General features: G+C 38.5%; 1 protein-coding gene across 2 annotated transcripts; it reads right to left on the reverse strand.

The window, feature by feature from the left end:
* Nucleotides 1-360: 360 nt before the first annotated feature.
* On the reverse strand, nt 361-26,341 carry PHF6 (PHD finger protein 6). Of its 2 annotated transcripts, none has more exons than XM_021548361.2 (11): nt 26,218-26,341; nt 21,177-21,356; nt 20,896-20,997; nt 17,702-17,835; nt 17,356-17,399; nt 8,046-8,209; nt 7,725-7,868; nt 6,433-6,537; nt 5,419-5,552; nt 4,674-4,803; nt 361-4,384 (listed from the first exon to the last, which is right to left on the reverse strand). In XM_021548361.2, exons 2-10 carry the CDS (start codon nt 21,312-21,314, stop codon nt 4,674-4,676), a joined length of 1,095 nt encoding a protein of 364 aa, XP_021404036.1. In that variant the 5' UTR covers nt 21,315-21,356; nt 26,218-26,341; the 3' UTR covers nt 361-4,384. The 2 variants fall into 2 exon arrangements, with proteins under 2 accessions (XP_021404036.1, XP_021404032.1); XM_021548357.2 differs by having other exon boundaries at nt 8,046-8,212.
* Between the last annotated feature and the right edge of the window lie 1,369 nt (nt 26,342-27,710).

Here is a 27,710-nt window from a genome sequence, read left to right on the forward strand (position 1 = left end):
AGAAAATGAACCCTATCCCAGCTGAAACAAAGACATACTCTGCATTCCCTTGGTCTCTTAGTCTAAATTAATTCACTCATGGGAAAAAAAAAGTTCTTGAAAGGTGAGAAAGGGAACCTCCAGCAAGTCAGTCACTTTGCATTAAGCAGTGGTAAACCCAAAGCAGCTTACCCAGTGCAGAGTTAGGAACAGAGACACGCAGAGTTACCACCAAGTGCCACACTGTAAGCGTGATGCCTTCTCACCTCTCTCCTGGTAATGTTTTCCAGGCCTGTAACCTCAATCGGAAATACTGCATTTATGCATTAAAATGACAGCTTCAAAAGTGATACTTTTGGAAAAAGGACAGATATGCAAGCATGGAATTCATAACTCATTTATTGAATATATATATGCAAGGATACCAATAAAAAGAAACTAATACTGCAAACTACAACTTTGGAAGTAAAGCCAATATAACAGGAACAAAATATACATAACATTGTAGATAGGAATGCATTTACCCTCTTCCATACATTCCTTGTCTTTACACCTAATGTCAATATATGCTAGAGCAAAAGCTGCAAACATTGGCCTAACCTGAGTGCTTTGACAAGCAACAGCTCTCCAGGATCCGTTAAGGGCTGAGATGTCACTGCAGACTAATGGCTGTGCATACATATGCATGTATAGGAACTGCTTCACCAAGTATAGAAATCAAGGGCTGTGTTCTGTTTTTTCACCTCCATCACTAATATAGTGGAATCTGAGTCTGGTGACATGGAAGAAGAGTTACTAATTGCTATCATGCATTTTCAGTTCTCTTCAGATTAATTTAATCTAATGAGGATTAATTTTCTTGTCAATCTGATTCAGCGTATTAATATTTTTGGAATGCACTGATTATCACCTGCCAGATAAGTCTGATATTTCAAATAAATTATCATCTCTTCATTTTTCACTCAGTTTTAGCATGAAGTTCGTTTTCCTATAGGCAGGAGTAAGAGGCAAACTCTCTTCTGTTATACTACATTTTAGGGTCAGATTTGGCAGGCTCAAACCACGGTAGATCAGCACAGCTCTTTGTACCTAAAGCTGGGATGTTGTGGAGTGTAGGTGTGGCCCCTACTGGAGCCTTATCACAGAACCTCCTGTGGAGCAGCCTGTGCTGAAGGAGCAGATGTTCTGCTCATCTCATGCTCGGGAGCTGCACTGACACTGATCCAGCCCTTTCCCCCTGCCCTGGACAGCACAGCCCACTGCTCTGGGGTTTCACCTTGGGACACCAGCTGTATCCTCAAGGTATTTGAACAGGATCCTTGTGATGCCTGTCCTTCCTTGGCACAGTCCTTCTGGGAATAGCAGAACCACAGATCTGTGAGACCACAGTGAGTTGAGAAGATTTCTTAATAAAGAGGTGCAGGGAGCTGGGGAGAAAACTCCCTTCTCAGAGGGTTCCAGGCATCTTAAACAGCACACAATCCTCTTGTGAGCAAAAGAAAAGCCCAAAGGCAAAAAGTAACAATAATAAAATAAAATTTAAAAAATTAAAGTGAAACCAGTTTTTAAGACAAGTTTTGTTGAATTCATGACGTTGAATTCTCTGATTGTGAGATGAAAGCAGAAGGTGCCTAGTAAAAAAAAAATCTCAGTAACGAATTGACTGTATTAATTTAACTAGCTAATTTAAACATATCTAGTTCACCTATAGAGCACTGTCATTACTTCTAACATTTCTGGGAAGGCAGTAGATGCTCCAGAATAATCTTCAATATATGCTTGCAAAGATTACATTGCTTTAACAAAAAAAAAAAAAAAAAAGAAAAAAAAAATCCCAAAACCTGCAAACCAAAACAAACCCCCAAAAATTCAGACAGACTGTCTGAAATTCCAAGCTAAAATACACATAAAAAGACAGTAATGGCAGTATTTTGTCTTTTAAAAAAATGATGTAAATGTTATATACTATGATACATTGTCATGCTTTTTAAAACTACAATTAAGGACGTAAGAGATGTACAGTAAATACACTGCTGAGGTACATTTCTTCTAAATATTAACACCACACCAGAATTACTCCCCAGCAGGTGATGCTACTTGGGAACATATAAATACAATTTTTACATTGTAAGGCACTTTTACCCAGCATACATGAGTTGAAGTCAGTTATGACAAATTTGAGGCTTGTAAGAAAAGATTTTTGCTTTTGACTTTGTTTCCATGAATTCTGAATTGATGACAGTTTCACCAGGCCATTTCAGCACTCAGGGGTAACAGGGAAACCAGCCACTCGCTTTTCTGCTACCCAAAGGTAAAGTGCTGTTCTGGTTCTTTGAGGCAAGGTATGGGTTAATTTATCCATAACAGGTGAGTTATTGGACTGAATATTATACTAAGCCACTGACACAATGAATTAGAGCTCAGTCTCAAGTACAGTCAGTATGCTGGCAGATCTACCCCATGCAAACTTAGTTAAATACAGTAGCTGCAAACAAAGTGCCTTTTTTCCATGGGAGGGCCATGGCTGAGGCACATACTGAAGCAATTTAAATATTGAAGGATGCTATTTTGCATTCTAATACTGTTCTGAGTGGCTGAAAAATGTTCCATGTTCTAGGAGAAACAAAACACCTTGATAGACAATTTCAATAATCCATCTGTCATTGCAATTCAAGTCACGCTTTTAATTTTGAAAGTTACAAATACAAAATAAAAATGAGCAATGGCATCATGTTTAGAGCAGTAACTGAATATTTTCTGTACACAGCAATATTTCTTTCCAAATGGGATTATTCTCCAGGAAAGCAAACAGAATTGATTGAATTCTAACAGGTAAAATGTTAGAAACTCCAATATACAGTAATTGAGTCCCTCAAGACATTAAGGGAATGCATAAGAAGACAAATGACACACGTTAAGTCTTAAAAATACAAGTAAAAAATGCTACAGAAACTCATGTTACAAATGAACCGTTTTTGCAATACCAATCACAGAAGAACTGTAGCAGTTTATAGTCAAATCAGTGTCTTTTGCTTGTTTCCTTCCTTCAAATCCAGAAGTTTTGTTGGGAGTTCAGAGTGAAACAAGTCAAAACCCTAAACAAACAATAAGGTGATACAGTAGCAACAGACAAACATGTGGACTAGATTCAGCTTTTTGGTTTTATTTAGCAAGTCTGAGGATGTGCTTTAACAGACCAATTGAAGCCAGTAGCCATTAGAAATGACAAGGTGTTTTGAAAGCAGTCAGAGGACTGTTCTGTTAGGTTTGGTATAGCCTAGATCTGAGCGTTCCCTCAAGGAACATCAAATTCTAGCAAGTAGAATTCTATGATGTGATTGTTGAGTTGACAGAGAAAGGAAAAAAAAAAAAATCACTAAAACAATAAGGATGATACGCAAACTTTCCAATATAGTGGTCATATGATTAAAAAATAAATACCAATCTAGCAAAAAAGGTTGTTTCCTCATTCTTCTTACAGAATATGGGACCTTTATGCACATTCTTGACAAAACATGAAGTGTTCCACACAACAGAGAACACCTGAGGTATGGACGTCAGATATGGTGGCTAAATTCCATAGTGAGTTAAGAGTTGTAACTCTCTGAAGTAAAAGAGATTGGGCTGCAAAGTCCAAACATTTGTATAGTAGAGTTTTAATCACACTTGGTGAAGTGTTCTTTGTAAATCAGGACACAGAAAGAGGTGGATTTTTGGGGAAAGAATGAACTACAGCCCTTTGGCATGAGTTCTAAAGCTCACAGCTCAGAACCAACAGCTGCTCAAGTAAATCTCCCGCAAACAATGCCGGGCGGAATGAGCAATCACAACAGGAACAACCTGAAATGTTCAAGCGTGCTTCGTGTACACTGAGTCCTTTCCTACTGGGTGCTTCCCAAGCAAAAACAGCACGGCTCTGCCATGTACAGCCTCCGGAACTTGTGCAGGAAGAAAATGCAAAATTCACAAAGTACCAGCTTGTTGCCATCACGGACTTGTCCAGGTTGTTAATTAAACTAGCTAAGACCTTCCCTCATTGTGTGAATCCACTAAACAACTTACACATTCCAAATCTTAAAGTTTTTATTCAGTCCAGAAATATAGATCTTACTTCATTTCAATGTCTGCCTTAACTTTTGACACTGTACATATTACATATCATTTATATAGTGTTTCATTTTTTCCAGACACTGCAGACTACAAACTACATAATATTGACATGTAAAACTCTGCCACTTACTGAAGGCTCACACACATGAACGTTTCAGGCAGTTCAATGAAATTTCTAACAGAGTTGGGTAGTAAAAAGTTACTAACCCTTTTCTGATTTTTAGAAAACAATTTAAAAGAATTAGTAGTTATGATGTCTTAGCCATTCCCAGTTCTATAACTCTGTCCCTTGAACCTGTTTAAAAAATGATGAAAACAATAGTAAATTTAAAATCATACAGAAAAGCATTTCACAGCTCTGACATTACACCTACATTTAGCAATAGAAATGAGGGCCTCCCTTCTTACACTGTTACAAAGTCAGCTGGATTTAAAAAACAACAAATCCTCCCCATTCTTCTACAGTATGCCAATAAAAAGTACTCTGCATACACTAGATTTAAATACTTCACTGCAGTAAACTACATTAATTGTATATTGCGTTTCAGTCTTGGTAAGAGATCTGTCAGGAGTAACTTCCATACCTAGTTTCCATTGAGCTGCTGCTGAGGAATGTCATTATGGTCAGTGCCTGATTTGCCACGGCTTTTGCTTTCTCTTTCTTCATCCTCTTCATCTCTTTCATCATTTCCACTATGGTTTTTACAATAGAGTCTGGCACAATAAAAGGAACAGTGAGGATATACACTAAAAATATCCATCAAAAACTGACTTTTCTCTCAATTAGTTTCGAGATGTGCTACAAGTAAGTTACAAACTCTTGAATCATTTACAGCTTCCAGTCAAACTGAGAAGGAAAACAAAGTTCAAGAGCAGCCAACAAAACTGTGACCAATCCCAGTTTTGCAGAACTGCCTCTCACTGCTCAGCGAATGCCCTCTCGTGGGCACAGAGCAGCAGCTCAGCTGCAGCTCTTCAGGAAGGATGCCAAGTTGTGGGGTCCAAAAAGCCCCTGAAGGAAGCTACAAACACATCAATATAGAGGAATCATGACATCTATTTTCTTGATCTAAATTATAGATTACTGGAGGAGGAAAATGTAATACAAGTCAAATAATTTTCTCATTTCTCCTATTTACAACACTACAGAAATTTTAAATTAGCTGAGTAACTGAAATGTTCCATAAAGCAAATGAATACTTAAAAATACCATTTTAAGTTAAATAATATCTTCTTTTTTAAGAACGTATTGGCTAGCCAAGTTAGGCAGAAAGTGTCATGAAATATGTTTACTTTCATAGTAAATTCAACAGTTACACAGGTCCTTACTTATAAATTCCTCGTGACATGTTCTCAATGTATTTAGCTTTGTCTTCTACTCCACAGTGGTAATGGTATGTTTTTATGCAGGCTTTGATTTCACACCCAATAGTAGCACCAGGCTGGCTGCAGAGTGTGCATTTCTGTGCAGGTGAACGAAGAGAACAGCAACATTCAGCATCTCAGTTTTTTGTTTTATAGTATTCAGTTTAGTTCTCCTCATATTTATAGCTAACATTTTGGAACAGAGTAATTCGTCTGGCAGATCATCCTTCCAATGAAAAGTTAATCAAAGACATGGTAAACCAGAAGCTGTAAGATACCAACCCACAAAAATATGAACACTAGGATTTACCTGTCTGTTGCACAGAAAACTGCTACATGATTGTAAAACATGTTCTTGCATTTCCAAGACCATTTTATTGCTCCTGAAGTTAGTATGCTAATATATAGTCTTAAATTATTTTTTTCAAGGAACAATGTAGCTAGTTTTTTATTCCCTCTCTGATCCCCTATAAATTTCTTAGCACTTTAAAAACATCCTTTTAATAAAATACAGTGTAATGTTTTACCAGCATCCCCATCTCTGAGATCTTAATATGTTTTCCTACTAAAACACCAAAACAGTTGGAAACACTGGTTTGTTTCCAATTGTAGAGAATATATTCACTGTAAGAACTGCATATTCTCTAATTTTATGTGCAGCTCCACACAGTGTGTTTTTAGTAACACAGGTCCAAAGCTGTTACTCTCTTATAGCTACAGTATGGCTAATATGAATCATATGATTCTATGATAATAACAGTTATGTACATTGTCATAAAGAATCCCAAATAATGCAAGCCCAAACACCACTAATATTAGGGTGATTCCTATCTGGCTGCCCTTCCCACAAGTAACAATATATTTTAATTTTGTGTTTAGAAAAAGATGGAAAAGATTACTTCATAAATGGAAGGAGGCAGAACTATACAGGACTTAGCAGAATCACTAACACATTCACCACATTCTGCAGGTACATACCATTCTTTTTCCTCTCTTGATTTCTTGAAGTACAGTTTTGATATCAAAATCACCAAATTCTGCCCTTGAAGTTGTTGTTAGCTGGACAGTGCCAGAAGAGAACAACTGTAAAACAAGCAAGTAATGTCACATCACCAAGATGTTTGGAAATTTTTTCTTTACAGGAATAACTGAGCATGGAACATCCTGTTCTGTGATGTCAGACAGCATGTGCTTTACCAACAAACTAGGAAAAACCCTGGGCTGAGCAATTAAAGCATTTCTTCTGATCCCCACCTAACTGCTTTAATTAGAGCTGTTGTTGCCTTGGAGAAATTTATTTTAAAAGACAGAGGAGTAGATGAAAAATAATTATAGGATGAAAACATAAAGTAGCAAATGGGAAATACTATCAATTACACTACTCAACTTCTTAGGAATATTCCATTTCCTTCCCTGTGACATGTATGTAATTTAGGTTCAACCCTAATGTCAATACAGCTGTGAAGTCCTGAGGGATGAAAATGGAGAAGCACCATCCCTTCCATCATCATCCTGGTATATTCAGCTTTAACTGCCTTAAAACTGAAGTTCAGGTAGACAAAGTAAAAAAGAGCTTCTCTAGAGAGTAAGACTCAAAGCTGCTGGCACACACCAGCTCTCTGTTTAGTGAGGCTGGATACAGAAAATCAATGAGTAGCTCCACAGATTGCCTGTACTATTTATTCATTTTGAGGTACAACATGAACCAGTGAATTTTGTTACCAAAAACCCCACCTCATTCATGGCACTGTCTGCTCATGTTCTTTGCAATTAGATCCTGTTCAGGCTGACAGTTCTATAAACATGATCATCTAAATGCAAGAGCTTTCTAGAACTTCCATATCCCACACTCTACTTAAGTCACACAGACTGAATCAACAGGTCAGCAAATGAACAAAGTTCATGGACTCTTCTCAGATTGTGCCTGAACGCCTGCAAAGATGTTTTATTCTTGGAAAGGATTCTTTTAGCTAAAACTGTTTTCCTTTTTAAATACTTCATATGCATTAAGACACTAAGGGAGCATTTTTAATAAGCTAAAGCATCTCCCTGAGCTAATTCCATCTCTTAGCATGAAGCCAACTTTTATTCATATTGCCTGCAGTGAAAATAAATGAATTGCTCACTTTGCAACACTTCAGTGCTTAAGATCATCAGCATACAGACAATACTCAGCATAATTACATGTGAGGGTCCTGTATTAAAATCCAAAATAGTAATTCAGACAAAAGTCACAGACTAGATTGGTTAACAACAATAATGTTACTTACCATGCACTTATAGTGTGCTGCAGCCTTTTTGGCATTAAATATATGAAGCTTTCCTCTAGCTTCATTTTCTTCTTCACCTGCATGACAGAATCCACATTTAGGTTTTGTATCACTGGGGCTGCTTCTGTGGGGAGACCTGTCTCTCTGAAAGAAAAACATTTTACTAAAATATACTGCTGGGATACAAATAAGGTTGCAATTTTAAAAGCCTGTGGCCACCAGCTGGAGGCTCAGACAAATGCAAATTTTAATAAAACTTATATTTCAGAGAAGAAATATGCAATTCTGTCTTCTAAGAAGTTTAGCATATTTACTGCTTACATAGGAACTGCTTTCTATTTCATCTGTGCCGTGTGAGGATGTAGATCTAGTATCTTCTGATTGCCCTTTTAAATTTGTTTTTCTTGGCTTTCCCTTACGACCCCTCCTTTTTCCTTTGGGAGGTGAAGGCTCCAATTCATGTTCATTGATATTTTCTTCTAAATCTGCTTTAGAAGTCAGAAAATATAATTAAATAAGATTCTCCACAATTTTATAAAAAACAAACTAAGGAAAAAAACACAAAAAAACCCAAAAAACAAACCCAAAAAACCAAACACCAAACCAACCTAAAATCCACCAACACCAGACAAGAAAAATCACAACCTGTATTTTCCAAATTTTGGTCAGAAATAAAAATAGCACCTTTTCCCCATTTATTACAAACATGCAACTGCAGATCCTGAAAACATTACTTTTTATACGTCACATAGCTCTGCATCTTGACAACATGAGAAGGTTTAGTGTTTCTTCTACTTTCAGACCTAAAATGTGTCCTCACATATACATCCTCACCTTCACTGAAAATAACATTCATTTAATCTACACTAAAACTGGAAAGTGTTTTCACCCATGAAATATGCTAATAATTTATTAAGCTTCATAACTCCAATGTAAATTGCCCTTGGTAGTATGCCAGTGTACCCAAATAATACCTTGCTTTATCAATTGATGCCTGTTGACTTAAGAAAAAAGTTCATCCATTGGGTTATAACATCAAGCTTTTAAAATTGAAAAGTATTTTGCCTTCAGTGAAACAAATCTACAATTTCATGTCATTACAGAATATTTTAAAATCTGCAGCTAAAACCAGCCTGCAGTTTAGAGGAAATCATCCCCACTGACAACATCCCATATCAAGTATTTACAGACTATTTGGAACATAAGAACACATTTTTTAATACAGACATGCCAAAGAAGCCTGACAAGTTCCTTTGCAAATGTCAGTTGAGCTGTGAATGCTACTGTGAATGCCAAGCCTTTGGGCACACTGTCCTTTGCACAACTCACAGCTCTAGAGAAGATAACAGATCAGTTCTGCAAGATTAAGATTGCTTCCAGTAAGATCTAGTTAAATTTTATCTGATAATTACATCTAACAACCAGCTCTGTTCAGTACCTAACAACTTTCCTACTCACAGAAGCAGCCTCCTTTTTTCCCTTTAATATGTAGCACCCACCCCTGCTCAAAACACAAACATATTTCAGCAGACTTGTTTAAAGAACACACACAGACCCTGCTGAAGGACTTTTCTTCTCAAAATCCAAACCACAAACATCAGTATGAGCCTCCAAACAGAAGAAATGGTAATGAGAAGAGTTGGAACATTCACTTGATGTTTACTGTGATACTGTTTTAGTATCCAGATAGGAGATCTTAGCATTTAGCTGGAGACTAAATGCTGCCTTGCCAGCACTCATCTTTCTTACCTATTATCACATAAATATCCGATCACATTTCTATCTTGTGGTAACAGTGACTCAACTGCACAAAACTTGAAGTCAAAGTGCTGAACATATTCCACAGCCACCAAGTGGGAACAGAAGACAGCTGAAGCTCTGGCCCAGCCTGGCACACAAGGACATCCAGTTCAGCTCCATCTATTGTACCTGTCACTAATCCCCAAAAAAGCTACAGCTTCTGCTCAGTTATTAAGGAAGGACAGAAAACTTATCCAAATGTATCACAACAGGTTATACTGAAATTCATACAGATCTGCAAATTATTTTGGTTTAAACTTACAGATTATACAGCTATATACAGATTTGCCCAAGTTGCTACTAAGACACATCAGTCTGTCCACAACATCCCTATACTTCAATATATAAACTACTCTTTTCTAATTACATGTCAGAAGCACCATTTATTTTACTCTGAAAAAAACTAAATACATGATGACACAGATTACATAATGAAACAATACATTTTACATTTTCTTCTCAGTATTTCCTACCTAACATTATTTTTCCTTTGCCACTTGTTAAACTCCCCAAGCAAGATAATGCAATTCAGGTATTAACCTCTTAGACAGCATATAGCGAATTTTATTACAATCTGAGAACCTCTTTCAAAAAGAAATCATTTTATCTTGTTAATCATATGAACTCTCTACTGAATATTCAAATAAATGTGTGAATATTTTTATTTTTACTATTTTTACATTTACAGAAATCATAGACAGTTATGTTAGAAAAACAGTCTTACAAGTATGTGACTATTGAATTCATGACCCTTTAAATGGCATCAATAAGAAGTTAAAAATATTCCTTTCAAAATAATTCACTTCCCTACTATTTCATGAAGCATAGTCCATTCACTGCCATTCCTTATTTTTTCCAAAGCTCCTTGTCAATTTTGTCAGTTAAAATGCTTTCCACCCCAGCCCACCCTTATTTTCTACAATTACATTAAAGCATGTCCTGAACTCTTTACTTACAAAACTAGAAGTGAGGTATAATTGCTAAAAAGCATGCACACCTTATGAAAACCAATTTCTTACAAGTGTCAATCTCTTCATAGAACAAGTTCTTAAGTGCTGTTTTTTAGTCTATAATTATTAGCATATTTAAGATTTGAAAAGTAAAAAATGCTGTATTTTTAAAAGATAGTTTCAGTGTAAGATAAAAAACCATGAAGAACACACAGCTTTCCTTAGAGGAGAACCCCTCTTCCGTGCTCAAAACTATGACTTACAGAGAAGGTCAGACATTAAAATCCAGATGCTACATGACACCCCTACACTAAATACAATTCCTTGAAGATTTACATCTCCTACTTCAAGTGATGTGGACCTACAGAGTAACAGCACCAAGATGTGAGGATGTGCTCTACCACATCTGTCCTCCAAGACTGATACCTCAAATATTAAAGCTTCTCGCGTTTTTACAACGCCTTGAACTCACAGAACAGAACAGGGAGACTGTAACCAGCTGTCAAACACATCTGCCCTGGAGGGTCTTCATGTTTAATTTACAGCTTGGTGGGTGCCCTAGCCCTCCCCTCAAGCCCACTGCCAGCTTACCCTGTGTCCCTGGCATCTGATGGTTGGGTGTTTCCAACTTCTCATGTCAGCTTGAACTAAGGAAAACACAAAAAGTTGTTCAACTCCTCCCTGGCCAGGTGATGTTTTATCATGGATATCACCCATCCTCTGAGTCCCCTGAGATTCCCTAGAATTCCCTCTTCAACTAGCCCCCATCCCATGTCCCATTGCTGCATTGGTTTTTAAAATCATGACAATTTTCTCAACATAACTTTAGACAGTGTTCTAAGGAGGTTTCTATGAGCTTCCCTCTGAAGTTCCCTAAATGCTATATCTGAAAAGAGCCCAATACACAACATAGCCTGAGAAGTTGGAGGTAAGGGTAGAAATCGAGAAGAAACAATCTACATTTTAAAAAGCACTTTGGAATATGATATTGTAAATTCAGATGAGTAGCAACAAGCCCCTAATTTGCATTTTAGAAACCCATTAGAAGTACAAAGTACCACAGAAGGAACCCTGGCAAAATGCTGTATTACATCAACTGTTAAGAGGGAGATTCAGCTCAGAGAGAAATCTAAAATTTCTCCTTTGATCATGACTAGAAGGAAAAAGAATCAAGATGTTTTGCTGTTTAAAATAAGGCTTGGCAGAGAAGAGGAGATATCAGTGAGATATCACTGATCCATACTGCATCAGCTTGAAATACACATGGAACCCCTTTCCAAAAGCCAGGTTAAAGCAAAGTAATAAAGAATTAAGTTATTTAAAGGTTGTGAAAGAACAAGCAAAAAGAGGATGTGTACGATAAATATGGCTCTATTTACATCCTACATTACCTTAAACAGCAGAGTAAGAGAGCCAGAAAAAAAGCAGGCTGATTTTGTATGAGGAAGATAAAAACTGAAACTACTGGCAAAATATATTTGCAAGTAGAACTTGACTTGAAAAGAAGCCAAAGCATAGAATGTTGAAGGGGCTACATAAATTTGAAATCACACATATGCAGGTAAAGTTTCACAGTGCATTTGGGATAAAAGAGAAACTAAAATTTCAAGGAACAAAATCAATTTCTTAAGATTTTTAGAAGAGAAATGGAATATAGCAGAGAAAGAAAAGAGTACTTCAGCATGCTGGAATAAAATCTCATTAAACTATGGCTGAAAGCAAAGAAACCATATGAGTCAACATAATTGTTTTAAATTGGAAAGAAACATAAAAAAAAAAAAATTAAAAAAAAAAGAGCCTTATTGGCCCAGCAGTTAATCCTAAAAATGTGGATGCATCTATATGCAATAATAAGAATCAGGGACTTGCATAAACCCCTTGCAATCAAATACAAAATCAGGTAAACTAATCATGAAATAATAGTAGTTTTTATCAGCAGATGTTGTGAAATTAACAACCAAAATGTTGAATATTTTTTTGTGTTATTTTTTTCAATGGAAAAAGAATAAATTACATTAAACACATCTAAAGTAAGAACAGCGAGGAAAAAATTAAATTACCCCTTAGGTCCTGCCATATAGATAATGCCACACAGATAATAATATGTTTTCCACAAGCCCCAGATACTTCAAGGAGCTGATGACTCTTGTCCAGAAGTTATTTGCTATGAGGTACTTGAGATTATTTCTTTAATTAAGTATATTTAATACATAAAACCAATAAATAGTCCTTACTAACCACACAATTTAAATGCATTTTAAAGCAAAGAAGCACTGGCAAAGACTGAAGACAGATGAAGCACTTGGCTTATTTGCACAATCACAAAACTTATGACCACTGGTCTGATGAATTTGTTGAGTAGCTCAAGCCTCTCTATGTAACACCTTGCCTAGATGGGAGGGAGAATCAGAACACCACAGGACAGCTCCTCAGACAGGACAAACCACTCACCACATAACTTTTACATTTTTTCTTTTCCATTAGCCATGTGGTTTTCCATAAGAAAACCCTGGTGTGATGTTTCTGCACAAACCCTCATTAGTCTATAATGGGACACTGCTAATTCCCTGCCTGGACCAGCTGTTCCTGTGGGAACACCAGGTACACATTTGATGCCACACCCAGAGCAGCAGAGGAGACACACATCAGACAGACAGCACATCAGGCTGAGTTAGCAGAGCCCAGAAGACTTCCTCACTGTCAAAATCAAAATGACCCCAAACTGCAACATTACAGAAACATTTACACCTGACTTTTACTGCAAAAAATGTGAGGCCAACCTGTGTTAGGACCAGTGCTACAGAAAATGCAACAGGGAACAAACACTACTTGAAAAATCCAAAGATTAATCAGAATGTTACCTAGCTAGAATGCCAAAAAGTTGCAGATGCTTTTCCTGCCAGTCTGTGGTCTTCACAGCACTTTGGGAAAGTACTCAGTGCACTATAGATTGCAGTGTCCCTAAACAGGTCTCAGAGAAATATCACCCTGACTCAACTTACTGAGCAGTGTGAGAGGCAGAAATTCCATGTCTGATCTTTAGAATGACATTAAAAGGATGCTAAAACAGGGAATCTCCTTATTTCCACTGTGGAAACGTAGCTCCCCGAGGCTTTGAGCACAGCTACAACAGAAATTACAGACATTTTATTTTCTGACCCCACAGTTCTCAAGCATCTGCTTTAAACATTAATAAGAGAAGTCACACAGCTTTGTTAGTTTTTGTCTTACTACTGTGTAACAGATGAAATTACATTCTAATCTTAGTTTATATTAAACTGTTCCTCATCAGCTGAATTTGTTTTAGATTCAACACATCAATCAGGGCAGCCCCACCTGCAGGGAACTGACAGAGGCCAGTTTTTTAATTTTTCAACAATTATTTCCAGTACATTGGAATAAATTCCAACAAACAGCTCTAAAACATTACTTCAACAATACATCATTCCTCAAAAAGAATAAATGCAATTGCATCAAACTGAACAGTAATTCAACTAATGGTTAGCTGTGATCATTTGAAAGCACTGGCACCAATTCCTGTAACCTATTAGGTACTGAAAACTTAAGACAGCTTGCCTAAAATTATGAATTAAGCTGTTACCTGAAGTTCAGTTGTTTTGTTAAATTTGTAACCAGCAAGGCAAAAACTTAGATGTCCTTCTTCCAGTTAATGGGAACAAAGCACAGAAAAATCACTCTGAATTACACAAAGGAAATATAGGAGAAATACAGTTTTCCTATTCTATGTCACCTAAATACCAGGCTAAACAGATAAATTAGATAAACCAATCTGTTGAAACAGATAACAAATTTAAGAGCATACTACTCTGCTGCCATGTTTCACATTTTCATATTCAAAGAAAGTAGAAGGTAGTTCATCAAGTCCTGTCATGTGAAGAAAAATTAATTCCCATTACTCATTAATTTTGTCTTATTGAGTGGATACCAAGTCTGATGAATCCTGACACCATCTGAATTTCATAACAGTAATAAAAACATCTGTGAAGTCCTTCTTATTAAGTCTTAGCAAGTAACTTAATTCCAAATAGGTCCTCCAACATTATTTCCATTCAGCCTCAAGAGATTTTGTCTAACTGTTATTAAGTGTTTAACAGAGTCTTTTTAAACTTGAACTTGTAACTAAAGTGCACGAGCCAGATCTCAGACTTGGGCAAGTATGACTCCAGAAGCATCCATTTTCTAGGGAAGGGAAGGAAAAATTTCACTGTTATGCAGCAGTGCTGCCTACAGAAAATAATTCTGGACAAACCAAACTCTCCTAAAAACTCTTTGAACATCTACTAACATAAGTGACAGAATAAAAATACTCGGAACAATTAAAATATGGATACAAAATACTGGAGCAATTAAACCTGGATACAAAGAACCAAGCATCAGAACCCACAGATGTTCTAAACTGACCAAGAAAAAAAACCGCAACAAATTAATAATAAGAAAAAATCCCCAACCAAAAAGCAGTCCAGAAAAGGAGCAGTTAAGTTTCCATCAAAAAGGACCGATGGTTCCAGCACCTCCCTGCACCCACACTGGGTGACAGAACCACAGATAAGCTTTAACTGTTCTGTTAGCAGAACACTGCTAAGCAAAGATTAATGAAAATGAAACTAAAACAAGATAAAAAAACCCTAAAATAACACATGTTAACATCTTGTTTCACTGCCTAGTCTAGTCACTCTTCTCTGCCAAGTCCGTTATCTGGTTTCACAACCACCATTCTTTCACATTTAAATGCCTCCTTGACATTCACATTTTCATCAAGAAACAAACAAAAAATATATATAAAGCTTAATCTCACCATCCAACACCTTCCAGTTGTCATTTCACATAGCAAACTTCAGCATTTAAGTATTAAGGGATAAAACCTCCCAAATCCTTCCTGAAACTCTGAAAACCACCCTGTAATTTCTGTCTGCTAAAGTTAACCAGTGTTCAATGTAGCAAAATACCACTGCTATGGAAATTATTTATAGCATTGTATCAGGCATATGCAATATGTATTTCTACTTTCTTTGATTTAAAGGAGGTCTATCACAAAAGAGCCCGAGCTTCTGCCATTATCAAATCCACAACTGTAAGTAATAATTATTTTACGGGAAAAGTTTCCAAAACTGTATGGACTAAAAAGAAGACATTTTTCTTTGGGGAAGAGCACTGGGTGAAATTTCAGTGAAATATTAAATAAAGAACTGAAAAAAAGAATGAGAAGTATAGCTACATATAGCTCTAGAAGTGCAAAGCTATTTATAGACATGTCAAGCATGACAGAAGGAAATATTTCAAACAAAAACAAATACGAGCAGAGTGCTACATAAAATACAATCATATTCTTTGACTCAGCAATTCTAAATGACATTGAGGGTAGGAGAGAGGAAATACACAAACTAAGAGGCTGTTTCTATGAGTCTAGATAAATGTTTTAATAAACTACCATCATCAACATATAATTAAAATTATATAGTTATTAAACACTGATTTTCCTCACTACATCTATATAAAATTTAAGTATTTGCTGTTAGAAAACAACACTGTAAAACTGAAGATAATGGTTTCTGAAAACTCTTAAAGATAAGCACAAGTTTAGATCTTGCAAGAAATCCCAAGCAGAAAAAGTAATCCATTGGTCTTGAGCCCCATGCAGAATTGCAGGCATTTTTAAACACATGTCAAACACTGAGACATTTGTGAGCAAGTACCGAAGATTATTTTAAAATATCAGTTAAAGAGATTAATCTCTCTGGACTCAAAATGTCTTTAATGTTCTGTGTCTGCTAACACACAAAGCAACCCCAAAACAAATACAGGATAAGATGGCCTGTTCTCCAAAGAGAAGAGGCCATGTTAAAATATCTATTTTAACACAGATATTATTTTTCTTGTTTAAACCCAGTAGGAGTAAAATTAGAGTTTCATATATAAGCACACAACAATAATTATGTAGATAGAGTAAAAAAGAGAAATTAATTTTCTTTGGTATTTTCTGCTGCCTTCAGAATCTTTCTGAACATTGAAATAACATCCAAACCTTTACCATTACCTGTAGCATAAAAAGCAATACATTATCTCAAAAATACATTTGGCATAGAGACTTAAGTAATTTATGAACTTTAATTTTCACTAAACAGTTGCATACTCTTCATTAGTTAAATCTGAGGACATTTCAGTTGAAAACAATGCAAGAAGTAAACTACCCGCCTGCTTACCAAAATTCAGAGATAGTAGAAAAAAAAGAAAAATACTTAGTAAAAACACAACATCACAAGTTGTTTGGAATTTTAACAGACCACACAATATATCTACATTTGTGGCATTTCATTGTTCTTTTCTTCAAAGCTACACAGCTTTAATAAATGGATCCATAAAACTTTTTTTTTTTAATCAATATGATTCAGAAACTTATCTGTAAGTGAACTCATTACAACCCTTTTCATTTGCTATTGGGTGTTTCTTTTTTCAAGAGTTATACTCTATTCACTAGTCCAAAAAGTAATAAATATTTAGGAACATAAGCAGTATCAAGAATCAGCTGTTATCTGACAAAATATATCAGATGTTAATATTGTGAATACTTAACTAAATATAAGCCAGCTTCTTCCAAGAAGGGAATGTATAACTTCTACTGAAACTTTGGTTTTATGGAACATCATATCTTTTGAACATCCTAGAATTTATGGTTGAGGTTTTTCTCCACCTCAATCAGTAATTTTTAGAGAAAATACAGAAATCAGATGGACTTCCAAACTCATTGTTTCTCAAAAATATGTAGTTCTAATTTTTACTGAAAACATTTATATTCTCCAGAAAAATTAAATTTAACCAAGTATCTTTCTACAATGGGAAAAATTTATATTGAATAATTTTACCTTCAGAGTTATGCGTAGTTTTCTTGTGTTTTCGACATAAAATCCTATAAACAAAGTAGTTGAAAACTGTCAAGTCAGTCACGAATCACAGATTATTTACTCATCTTTTAAATTTAAATGCCAGTACATTTTTCTCCCACTTATAAGACTCACTGATACACAAATCTTGCAGTGAAAATATGCTTTTCTAGCACATCACTATTTTGAATGCCACAATCATATTTAGAATTTTTTGCAACAGTTTTGTTTAGATTCCAAAGTGGGGTTTTGTTTTGCTTTGTTGTTTTTTAACAAAGAATATAAAATACAAATTACAAAATAAACATAACAAATAAATAATAGTTACATGTAAATGCCTTGTGAAGGTTTCTCTCTTATCTGAGCTTTATCATGCAAAGCACAGTAGTAGTGATATGTCTTGTGACACGTTTTCACATCACAGCCAATGGTCGCTCCAGGACAGTGGCACAAAGAGCACATCTAGAAAGGAAAAGAAAGCACAATTCATGTTGCTTTTTGTTTAGTACTTCTGAGGTTAAAAACAATACATTTACCACTCCCGGTGACAAAATAAATGGATTTATGCACTTGGTATTACGCTTCCTGCTCCCAGGTGTTTTGCAGTTGTTTTTTTTTTTAATTAAGACATTTGTTACAAGTGTGCAACAGTGCAATAACCATCAGATGCATTATCAACACAACCACCATTATCAACTCAATGAAGAAAATAAGTAATTTAATTCTGTGGAATGTATCTAATGAAAGTGGCACAGCTATTCACCTGAATATCCCTCTCACAAGGACAGTCTGTTTGTACCAACCATTTCAGAAAAGTAAAAATCATAACTGTACCCGTTTGATTCTGAATTATATTATAAAGACAACAGGGGAAAAAAAAAATGATACCCATTTGAGAATGAATCCTGCAGTCAGAAATACTGGTAACCTGCAAATTTACCTCAGTATCAGCAGCTAACTTTACTTCTTTTTCTACAGTTATGTCCTAAAGTCCTTTCCAAAACACTGAGTTTAGTGAAATACTTGGTAAACACAATTAATTTATTTCAACTAAACTAAATTTTTCTCTTATATTGCAAAAAAAGATTAAAAGTGGGGCTGTTGCTTTAGTCTTCTTTCCCATTAATTAATTCTTCTTGTATCAGGCACACAGATAACAGCAGCTATCTAAATTAGCCATTTAAATTGCACATGGTCCTTCTTATACTGTGGTAGGAAAGGAAGTAACTGACAGTATCACAAAATTTTTCTTTATTGTTCTCTACTGACTTAATAGTCTCCAAAATCCCAGAATTTCCTATTAAACTCACCTCCCAAGACAACTGGAGCTTTTTCTTTGAATCCTGCATATTGCCAACACCCCCAAAAGGTTACAAACAATTCCAAATCTAAGTATGCAATGTAGGATATTCCCTACATAGATATATATATATCAATCTCTCTCTCTCCGTGGATACATTTTTTTCTCCACTACACTCATTTAGTCAAGTTCTCCTTGCTACTCTCGAATATGCCAAAATAATATACCACCAAAGTTACCAAATATACCACCAGCCTGTTTTTCAATTTTAACGAAGTCAACTGAACAGTAAAAATGTCAAAGCCTTGGATCATCTCCATTTACTCCTCTGCAAGCTCTGAAATGGCATGGTTATGTACTGTTGCCTAGTTGTTATCTAATTTTTATGGGCATTTAATCTCATAAATCTGTTATACGTTATGGTTTTATATATAATAATTGGTGATCAAAGTCCTTTAGAAAAGCCTAGGCTTATATATCCAGCCAATCAAGTTTACTCAGAACCTCAGTTTTTTTGAAAGCCAGAAATTACTAAAAACAAACATTCTTTTTATGAACAGCATGATGTGTCTGTAAAACAGAGCACACACATTTTATCCATGTTTCTAGTAAGTAATAAAATTGTAAAAAAAGTAATGAAGTTATTCCATTGGCGCATGTCTGCTGTCCAAATGGTCACTAACTCAAGTTATTTTGGGTATATAAGAAGTTTGATAAGCTGCAAATTAAGTATGTTCTTCAGAAAAAAAAAATAAAACCTTTCCATTCACAGATACTAGAAATAATACAGATAATTAAAATAATTAAGATATCAGTGACTTGTACTTCTAAATATTTAGCTAGCACAAGCTTTTGTGACTGGCCTACCAATGTTTGAACCTACCACCTCTTCTCAGACAGATCTATTACCATCAGAAGGTCTCTACCTTCTCTCACTGTCACTCTGGTAATGAGGTCCCCACTGTCAGAGCCCACCTGGCCAGCAGCACCTCCTGAGGGAGGACAAATTGAGCCCAAGCCATCCAAATATTCACCTAACCCAGTGCTCTGAGGCTTTCTGCTGAATGTGCTCCCCCAGAATGGACCAGGCAAGCAGACCTGAGAGAAGGGATTTGGGTTAATGATAAACCTTTCCCTTTAAACTTCCCACATGCCAGTGGAGAAAGAAGTTCCTCCAGAGAGTGATTCAGAGCTGCAACTCTCTGCCAGCTACAGAGACAAGCACCTAAGCTAAGATCTAAAATTTTCCTGTATGTTTTCTCCAAAGAGGAACCAACTCGGGACTATGAATTCATTAGATTGACCAGATCCAGGCTTTTTACAAAAACCTGAACAAAGTGCCTACACACAGCTGGTGAGCTACAAGAACAGAGCCATTGCAATAGCAGGAACATAAAGAGATTCAAAAGCAGAAAGAGAAACCACCAAAGACATAAAAAAACCTTTTAAACCCTTTAAGAGACACAAGAATCAAGAAGTTTCTTTATGACCAGTAGTTTCATTTACTACCATGTTCTTTGGGAAGTCCTAATCACAGCATGAATGACTTGTGAACAGTTACTTGTTTCAGCTAATTAGAGCAAATGAAGTTCCCTGGATGAGAAAATATGCAAATGAAGCAGTGCATGAAAAAGTAGATTATTATTATAAAACTGTAGTTCTACAATAATACTTTGGACTTCCGTTAATGGTCCAAGAACTGGTAAATATATAGAATGCTTTAAATAACTAAGCTGAAAGGTTTTAATGTGAGGAGTGAACAGATCATCTGCTAAAATTATTTTTAAAAGAGCCTCACTCATTTCCCCAAATGGAAAACAATTAGTTCTAAATAAATAATTATTTTTTAAATTCCTCATTAATTAGCTTCTAAGAAATAAAAAAAAAAAAGTCATTGCTGCTCAATCTCTTTAACTTGGTGGAGCTGCAAGACTACTGTACCCACATACCTCATAAGCCCTCTATATTCACAGCATTATTTTTTAAATCAATATAAAAGGAGCAAAAAGTGTATTTAGTAGTTAAAACTAGATTTTGGCAGTAAACCCAAGTACTGGTAAAAGTATGATAACACCCTTCCAGGAGCCTAGAATGTGGATTTCTTTCAGAAATCTAACAGAAAATATGAAATAGATTAAATACAGTGAACAACTTCCTTGCAAACTTTATGGAGGGTATGAAAATACTGTCTTCCATTTTCAAGAGCCAAAATAGGGACTTACCAGTTTTGTGCCTCTCTTTATTTCTTTCTGAATATCTTCAATAGAGAATCCACCAAGACTCTCATTATCAGTGTGTGAAGAAACCAGTGCAGATGAGAACAGCTACAATTGCAAAGACAAAACCTGTATTTTAATTTTTAAGGGTATAAGTGAAAGAGAAATTTACAGATATGAAACCCACCAAATTGCAGTGGTTAATCGTGTGTGCCAATTCCAATCTGGGCGGCTTTTCCACGTGTCTGCAGCGTTTTCCCGGCTCCATCCCATTCCCGGTCACTCACCATACACTTGTGATGTGCCGCCACCTTCTGGTTCTCCGACATCAGCAACTGCCCACATTCGTTATCTTTATTCGACCGACAGAACCCACACTTCCTTTGTCTGGAGGAGACTTTCTTCTGTCCGACTGAGCTTGTCATGATTTTAAATGACCTTACAATGCCACTGCAATCCTCTCAATGCTACAGGGGAAAAGAACTGCAATCAGCATGTTAACATCAACAAAAGGCATATTAACATAGCTTCGTAAATACAGTAGGCTTGGAAGTGATTTGTCCCTTTTCTTTATGCTACTTCAATATACTCAAATAAACAAGTGACTGGCAAGGACAGTACTTGGCCAAATTTTAATGACATTTTTTCAGCAAAAATAAAGCAGTTTCTTTATGCAAAAAAAGTTTGATAATTAAAATAAAACTTTGGATGCTAATACAAAAGCAGAACATGGAAAATGAATAAGTGGGAAATACAACAAGAGAATCATCAGAGAAAAAAAGTTACTGCAACTCATTTTTATAGTTATTTATTAGAGGAAAGGAATTTGTAGGAAAAAAAAAATATATGTACATGCAATGAAATTCATGCTACTGAACTTCTTCAAAAACAGAAGCAAAGAAAAACACAGAGTCCAGCACAGCCTCCTGCACAGGTTTTGGCTGTAAAGGCTCACAAAGTCTCAGGGCAGATGAGTAAAGAGTAGAGATGAGATGATAAAATGCTACTATTTTTGGTATCAGAGGTATTTTGTGGCTACTCAAACAGCATAAGGAACAAAATTTTAGACACCTCTCAAAGGTGCTGCAGTGGAAACTCTCTGTGACCAACAGTTAGTTCAGCAGTACCACACCAGGTTTCAGTCAGTGCACGAGAGCTGCTGTTCTCAGCTCAGAAAAGCAACTTAAACTCAGTATGAATCACAAACTTTTCATGTGATACCAGCAACACATTTTAAAATGTAACACTGAGGTCACAGTGCCCAACTCACGCAGACATAGCTTATGCAAAGTGAGAATCTCAATGAACGTACTTATTTCTTGGCTCAGTATTAAGAAGTTTGTGTTCATCTGTTTCTACATCTACCAAGAAGTAAAAAAATTATCTTCTTCAAACAGACTTTCTTAGACCTTTTTACTTTGGAGATTGGAGCCTTATTATCAGAATTTGCCACAACCGCAACAAAATCCTCCTCAGCCTTTCTCTTCATTTGACTCGGCTAAGTAAGAAAAACCAGTGTAGAGTTTGATATTTATGTTGAAAAAAAGTGTAAAATCCAGCCATAAATAAGAGAGCAGAGTTGCAAAACATCTGGACTGGGCTACAATGGCACAGATCTGCATGAAAATACACGGCTGGTCTCTGGAATTAGCACAGGCAGACCCGGGGCTCCCCAGTGCTGTCAGAAGCTCATAATGCTGGCATCACTCACTCCTTCCCTAACCGAAAGCAAAGGATCGTCCTCAAATTTCCCTCAGCGCGTCCTGCTGCTGACGGCCACTCCTGCTGCCTCCTGCCTCGACAGATTTTCACAGATCTTCGAACTGCTGGCCCTGCACTGTTTGCTGCAAAACTGCTCAAAAGGTGCCTGTCCTGTGCCCCTCGCCTCTGCCCTCCCAACAGCTCCATTTGCTTTCTCTTCTGACTGCGAGCAGCTCACGCCGCTGACGCACACTCAGAACAAGAATGCAAAGATTTCGGATCTTGCTGATTTGCACAAAAAATGTGCCAATCTGGATAAACTAGTCACACCCTTTTGCAGTGGCAATAGGGAGTCCTTAAGTGTTAAACACAAAAGAATTATTATACTGTATTCTTCTAAAGAAAAAAATAAAACAAGACTATTCTGTAATTCCTTCTGAGCAGAAAGAATGGTTCCTGAACAGACAGACAGACAGATATGTATGTATGTATGTATATTAAAAAATAAAAATCTGGGTAATTTTTAAAATTTCAATAACATTTGGGAGAAAAAAAGACCTACAAAAGACAAGCAGGAAGCAATATCACAAAGATTACTTGTTTACATCTCACATTCAATAGATCAACAGAAATCACACAGGGATGTTTAGAAATATACTAACAAAGTCATGTAAAAGGCAAAAGTTTTGGTTTTGTATAAACAGTTCAGTATATACACATACAATCACTTGGGTCTACCTGTTTCATTTTATATTCAGATAATACTATTAAAATACTGACCAATGATACCAGTTATTAAAAGGAAGATTAGGGATTTCCTTGTACACGTGCACAGGTCGTACTGACTCAGGAACAAGAATTACTAATAAAACAAAGCTGCCCTTCAATTTAAGCAGCAAGTTTGTATTTTAGAACATGAAAGTAATTCATAGCACACATAAAATTTTTTAAGTGGCTCTCACCATATTTAATTTATAGGAAAAACAACTTTCCAAAACACAAGATTATAAAGAACCTTCTCACAGCTTGCTGCTTTCCACCTTCCAGCACACTACAGGCACATCACTGCAGCAGCACCACAACCTGACACAGCCTGACTTCCTCAAGTACTTCTGCATAATTAGATTTTTTAAGGCTCACAGCAAAGTTAAAAATAATGTCAATCTTTACTCGATACATGGACACTGTTTAAAAAAAAAAAAAGAGCAAATATATGTTTTTAAATACTTCACAATTACAAATAATTTAACACTTGAAAAATTATTCAAAACTCAAACAGGCCAAGAAGGAAATTCATGTTCTTTTCACCATCGGATTAAATTACACTGAAAGCATTTTACAAGAGTATCTAAAAGTTTTCTTTCCAATCCCACATTTCTTGTGGCTTTTTTTTTGTTTGTTTCACTGGGCATTTACACTATTCATACATTTTTAAAGAGTGCTGAAAAAAACCTTAGCATGAGAAACATCTATACACCTCTCCATAAATTGTATCTGCTTTCTCATAAATGTGAGAAGACACTACTCTCAGACCACTTTTCTTTGTGTCAAAATGCACTTATCCTGTTCATAAAAAAAAGAAACAAAACATGATTTTCTGAGAAAGATGAACCAAGTAATGCAGCTACAGCCCCACAATTCTGAATCCAAGTACTCAAAATTCTGTTTTCATGTCTCAAGTTAAATCACCCAGAGCAACTAATCTAGTTTACCAAGTACCAAACTACATTTCATTGGAATGAGAAAAAATGCAACTTAAAAACAGCTCAATATTTTGGTTTTCCACGTTTAACAGGCTAACAAATGATTAAGAATTACAAAAAAAGTAATTATATCTCCTGTTGATAGAATCTTGCTTGTCAGCTTTGTCCAAGTCTCACAGACTGGATCACAAGGAGTGATGTACTGTGGAATCACTGGCTGGGAGATGTTCACTGTCTCCACCAAAATGGAACACACATACTACAGACACAAAGATTATTCCATACAGATCAATTTTCCATGGGCTTGATTTAAGAAATGAGAAGTTACATGTACCCTAGAATCACACAAGCAGAATTTCACTCAACCATTCTTCATCGAAAAGTTTGGGTTCATTTGCATTCACATTTCTTATGTTAATACTGAAGAATTAAATGTGCTGCTTTCCCTCACAGCATCTTTATTTTATCTTTAAAGCACCAGGTTTTACACCCTCTTGTAGCTTCTGTGCTGCTCTACTGAGCTTTAGACAACAGATTTCCTAAAATAAAAGTGCAAGTTCAGTAACTCTCAGGCACGGGATGCTCTCAGTGCATGAGACATTGTTCAGCACCAAAGAATGGAAAGTAACATGGACTCTAATTTCTGTTTATTTCCCAAACATGTTTCAGGAGCCTAATTATAGTTAAAACCTCACCTGTATTTCCTACAAAAAATAGTGATCTCTACACGCTGCACTTGTAAAGTTTGTTTTGCTGTGTGACCTGTATGATTCCCAAACTATATGTCAAAAGATTAGAATTTTTATTTGTGAAGAAAATTTCAGACACCTAGGGAAAACTTGTGAGAAGTAAACAAGCTTCAGAAAATGCCACTGCAGATGCTGAAGTGGTTTGGTCTCTCAGGAAAAGCTACAGAGAATATCTGTGCTGATTTTTCCCGGATGCTCGCTGGAGATACCAGAGTCACAAGCTTACAAGTGCTTCGCAGTTTCCCGGGTGGGACACTCGTTGTTGGAGGTTTATTTTGGAGAAGGGGGGAGTGAAGAAAAGGAGACAGGAAGTACCCTGTAGGGTTCTGTGGCTGAGAACCCAAATCACAAGTCTCACAGAAATTTTTATCCAAGAGTTACATTCACACAGCATCCTACAGTCACTATATAAAGTAGGATGGGAATTTATCCATACAACTTCCTTTAAAAAAACCCAAAAAAACCCCGAAAAAGGGGCAGACACGAGGGGAGAAGGACAAACCCTCGAACGCCTAAACAATGAGAGCAGAGCAGGTGACTACGAATGACAGAGAGCCCGCGGCCAGGGAGATCTGGCAGACGGCGCTGAGGGATCTCCAGGAAAGTTTACATCCTCCCACGGGGAGCGGGAGATGGGCCGATAGCGGCACCTCTGCCGCCGCCTCCCCGGGGATCCGACGGGGCAGGACGGCAAATCCCGGGCAGGACCCGCCCGACCGCCCCGCGGGGCCCGGCCGGCACCGCCGGGGCCCGGCCCGCCCCAGCCGAGGGGTACCGGGGGCAGCGCGGGGGGACGCGGGCAGGGCGACCCCCACCCGATTCCATGAAATTTTGGGGGAAACGGGACCGGGAGACGAGGTGGGGGGGGCGGATCCTCCCTGCAAGGAGGGCGCGGGCCGGGGCGGGCGGAGCGAGCGGCACCGCCGGCCCGGGGAGGGGGCAGGGGGGCGGCACCGGCACCCGGGGCACCCTGAGGGAATACTGCGGGGTGCCGCGACCCTCGCGGGGCTGGCAGGGGCCGGCGGAAGCCCCGGGACCGGCGGCGGCTGCGGGCGGGCGGGCCCCGGGCCGGGGGCTGCGGGCGGGCCGGGGGCGCCGCGCCTGCCGCTGGAGCGCGGCGCAGCGGCGGCGGGGCGGGCAGCGGGCGCTCGGCGGGTCGGTCGTCGGTCACTCACCCGTGCGGCGGGCGGGGCGCGGGCGGAGGAGCCGCTCGGCACGGCCCGTCCCCGCTCGCGGGTCGCTCAGGGCCGCTCGCCCGCCGGGACCGGCGCGTTCATTCGGGGCTCGGGACGCGCCGCCGCCGCCGCCGCCGAGCGCACGCACGCACGCACGCACGCACGAGCAGACGCACGCACGCACGCACGCACGATCGGACGCACGCACGGCGCGCCTGGGCCGCGGCGGCGCTGCGGGGCGGTGTCCGATTGGCGGGAGACCGGGGGTTAGGGAGGTGTGCTCGCGGCCTCCGTTGCGCACGCGCGGTAGCGCGCACGCCTTTCCCGCTCCCGGTTCCCGCTGCCCCCGCGGAGCTTCTCCGCGAGGCCGGGAAACGGAAGATGGGGGTGTGTGAGGAACAGCGACTCTGCGCATGCGCAGCCGCCGCCGCCGCTTCCCCGCGAGGTCCCGGCGCGAGCGAGCGCGGCTGGCGGGCGGCGCGGGCACAGAGGGAGCGGTGCGCATGCGCTGCTCTCACCCGCAGCCGTTGTTTGTTGGGGGGGGGGTACGCGGGAGTCGCGCTGCTGCGGCCGCGCAGCCGCAGTGCCGCGCGCGTGCGCAGAGCGGGCGGCGAAGGGCGGGCGGCGCTGCGGCACGGCGCGCGCGCCCCGTGGGGAGGGGGGAGCGGCGGCGCGCGCGCTCCCTCACGGTGCCCCCTCCGGCCCCCCCAACCCCGACCGCCCTCACGGCGCCCTGGGCGGAACCGAACGGAACGCAACGCAATGATCGGGGTTGGAAGATCTTCGCGATCATCAAGTCCAGCCGTCCATCCACCGCTGCCCCCACAACCCCTAAGCCGCATCGCTTAGCGCCACATCTAGGCGCCTCTCAAACGCACCTTTGGTTCCGGGCTGGCAGTGGCAATGCTGGGTGATGTGGTTTAGTGGTTTTGGGGTTGCGGTGCCCTGAGTGGGTGGCTGGATTTGATGGTCTTGACGGTCTCTTCCCGCCTTGACAATTCCATGATGCTAAACCACATCACTCAGCGCCAGGTCCAGACATCTCTTAAACACCTCCAGGGACGGTGCCTATTCCAGCACCTGACCACCTGAACATCATCATCCATTTTACATCACAATACATGGATGTTTTACACACTTATCCCTGCCATCTTCTTTTGTTCGTTATATTTTATCAATTAATTAATTAACTTTATTAATTAAAATTTTCTTCATTTATTCCCAGAAGCTGCTGCATGTCTTGAGGGAAACCTCTCCTTTCTCTTTGGGGTTCTTTGGTGTTTACTTATCAGTGAATGTTTATCAGCTGTTGGAGAGGGAAATCAAGCCATAAAACAATTGCTTTGAGTTTTGCCTGAAAACAACTTTTCCAGTGGTTGTGCTTTCTTCTGAAGACAAAAATACTTCTGAAGACAAAAATACTCTGAATACAGAGTATTTTTGTTCTACTCTGGCAATATTTTTGTCCTCCTTTGGCACAAGGAGCTTTAGAG

Source organism: Lonchura striata, chromosome 14 (genome assembly GCF_046129695.1).
Source record: "Lonchura striata isolate bLonStr1 chromosome 14, bLonStr1.mat, whole genome shotgun sequence".
In the NCBI taxonomy this organism is placed as follows: Eukaryota; Metazoa; Chordata; class Aves; order Passeriformes; family Estrildidae; genus Lonchura; species Lonchura striata.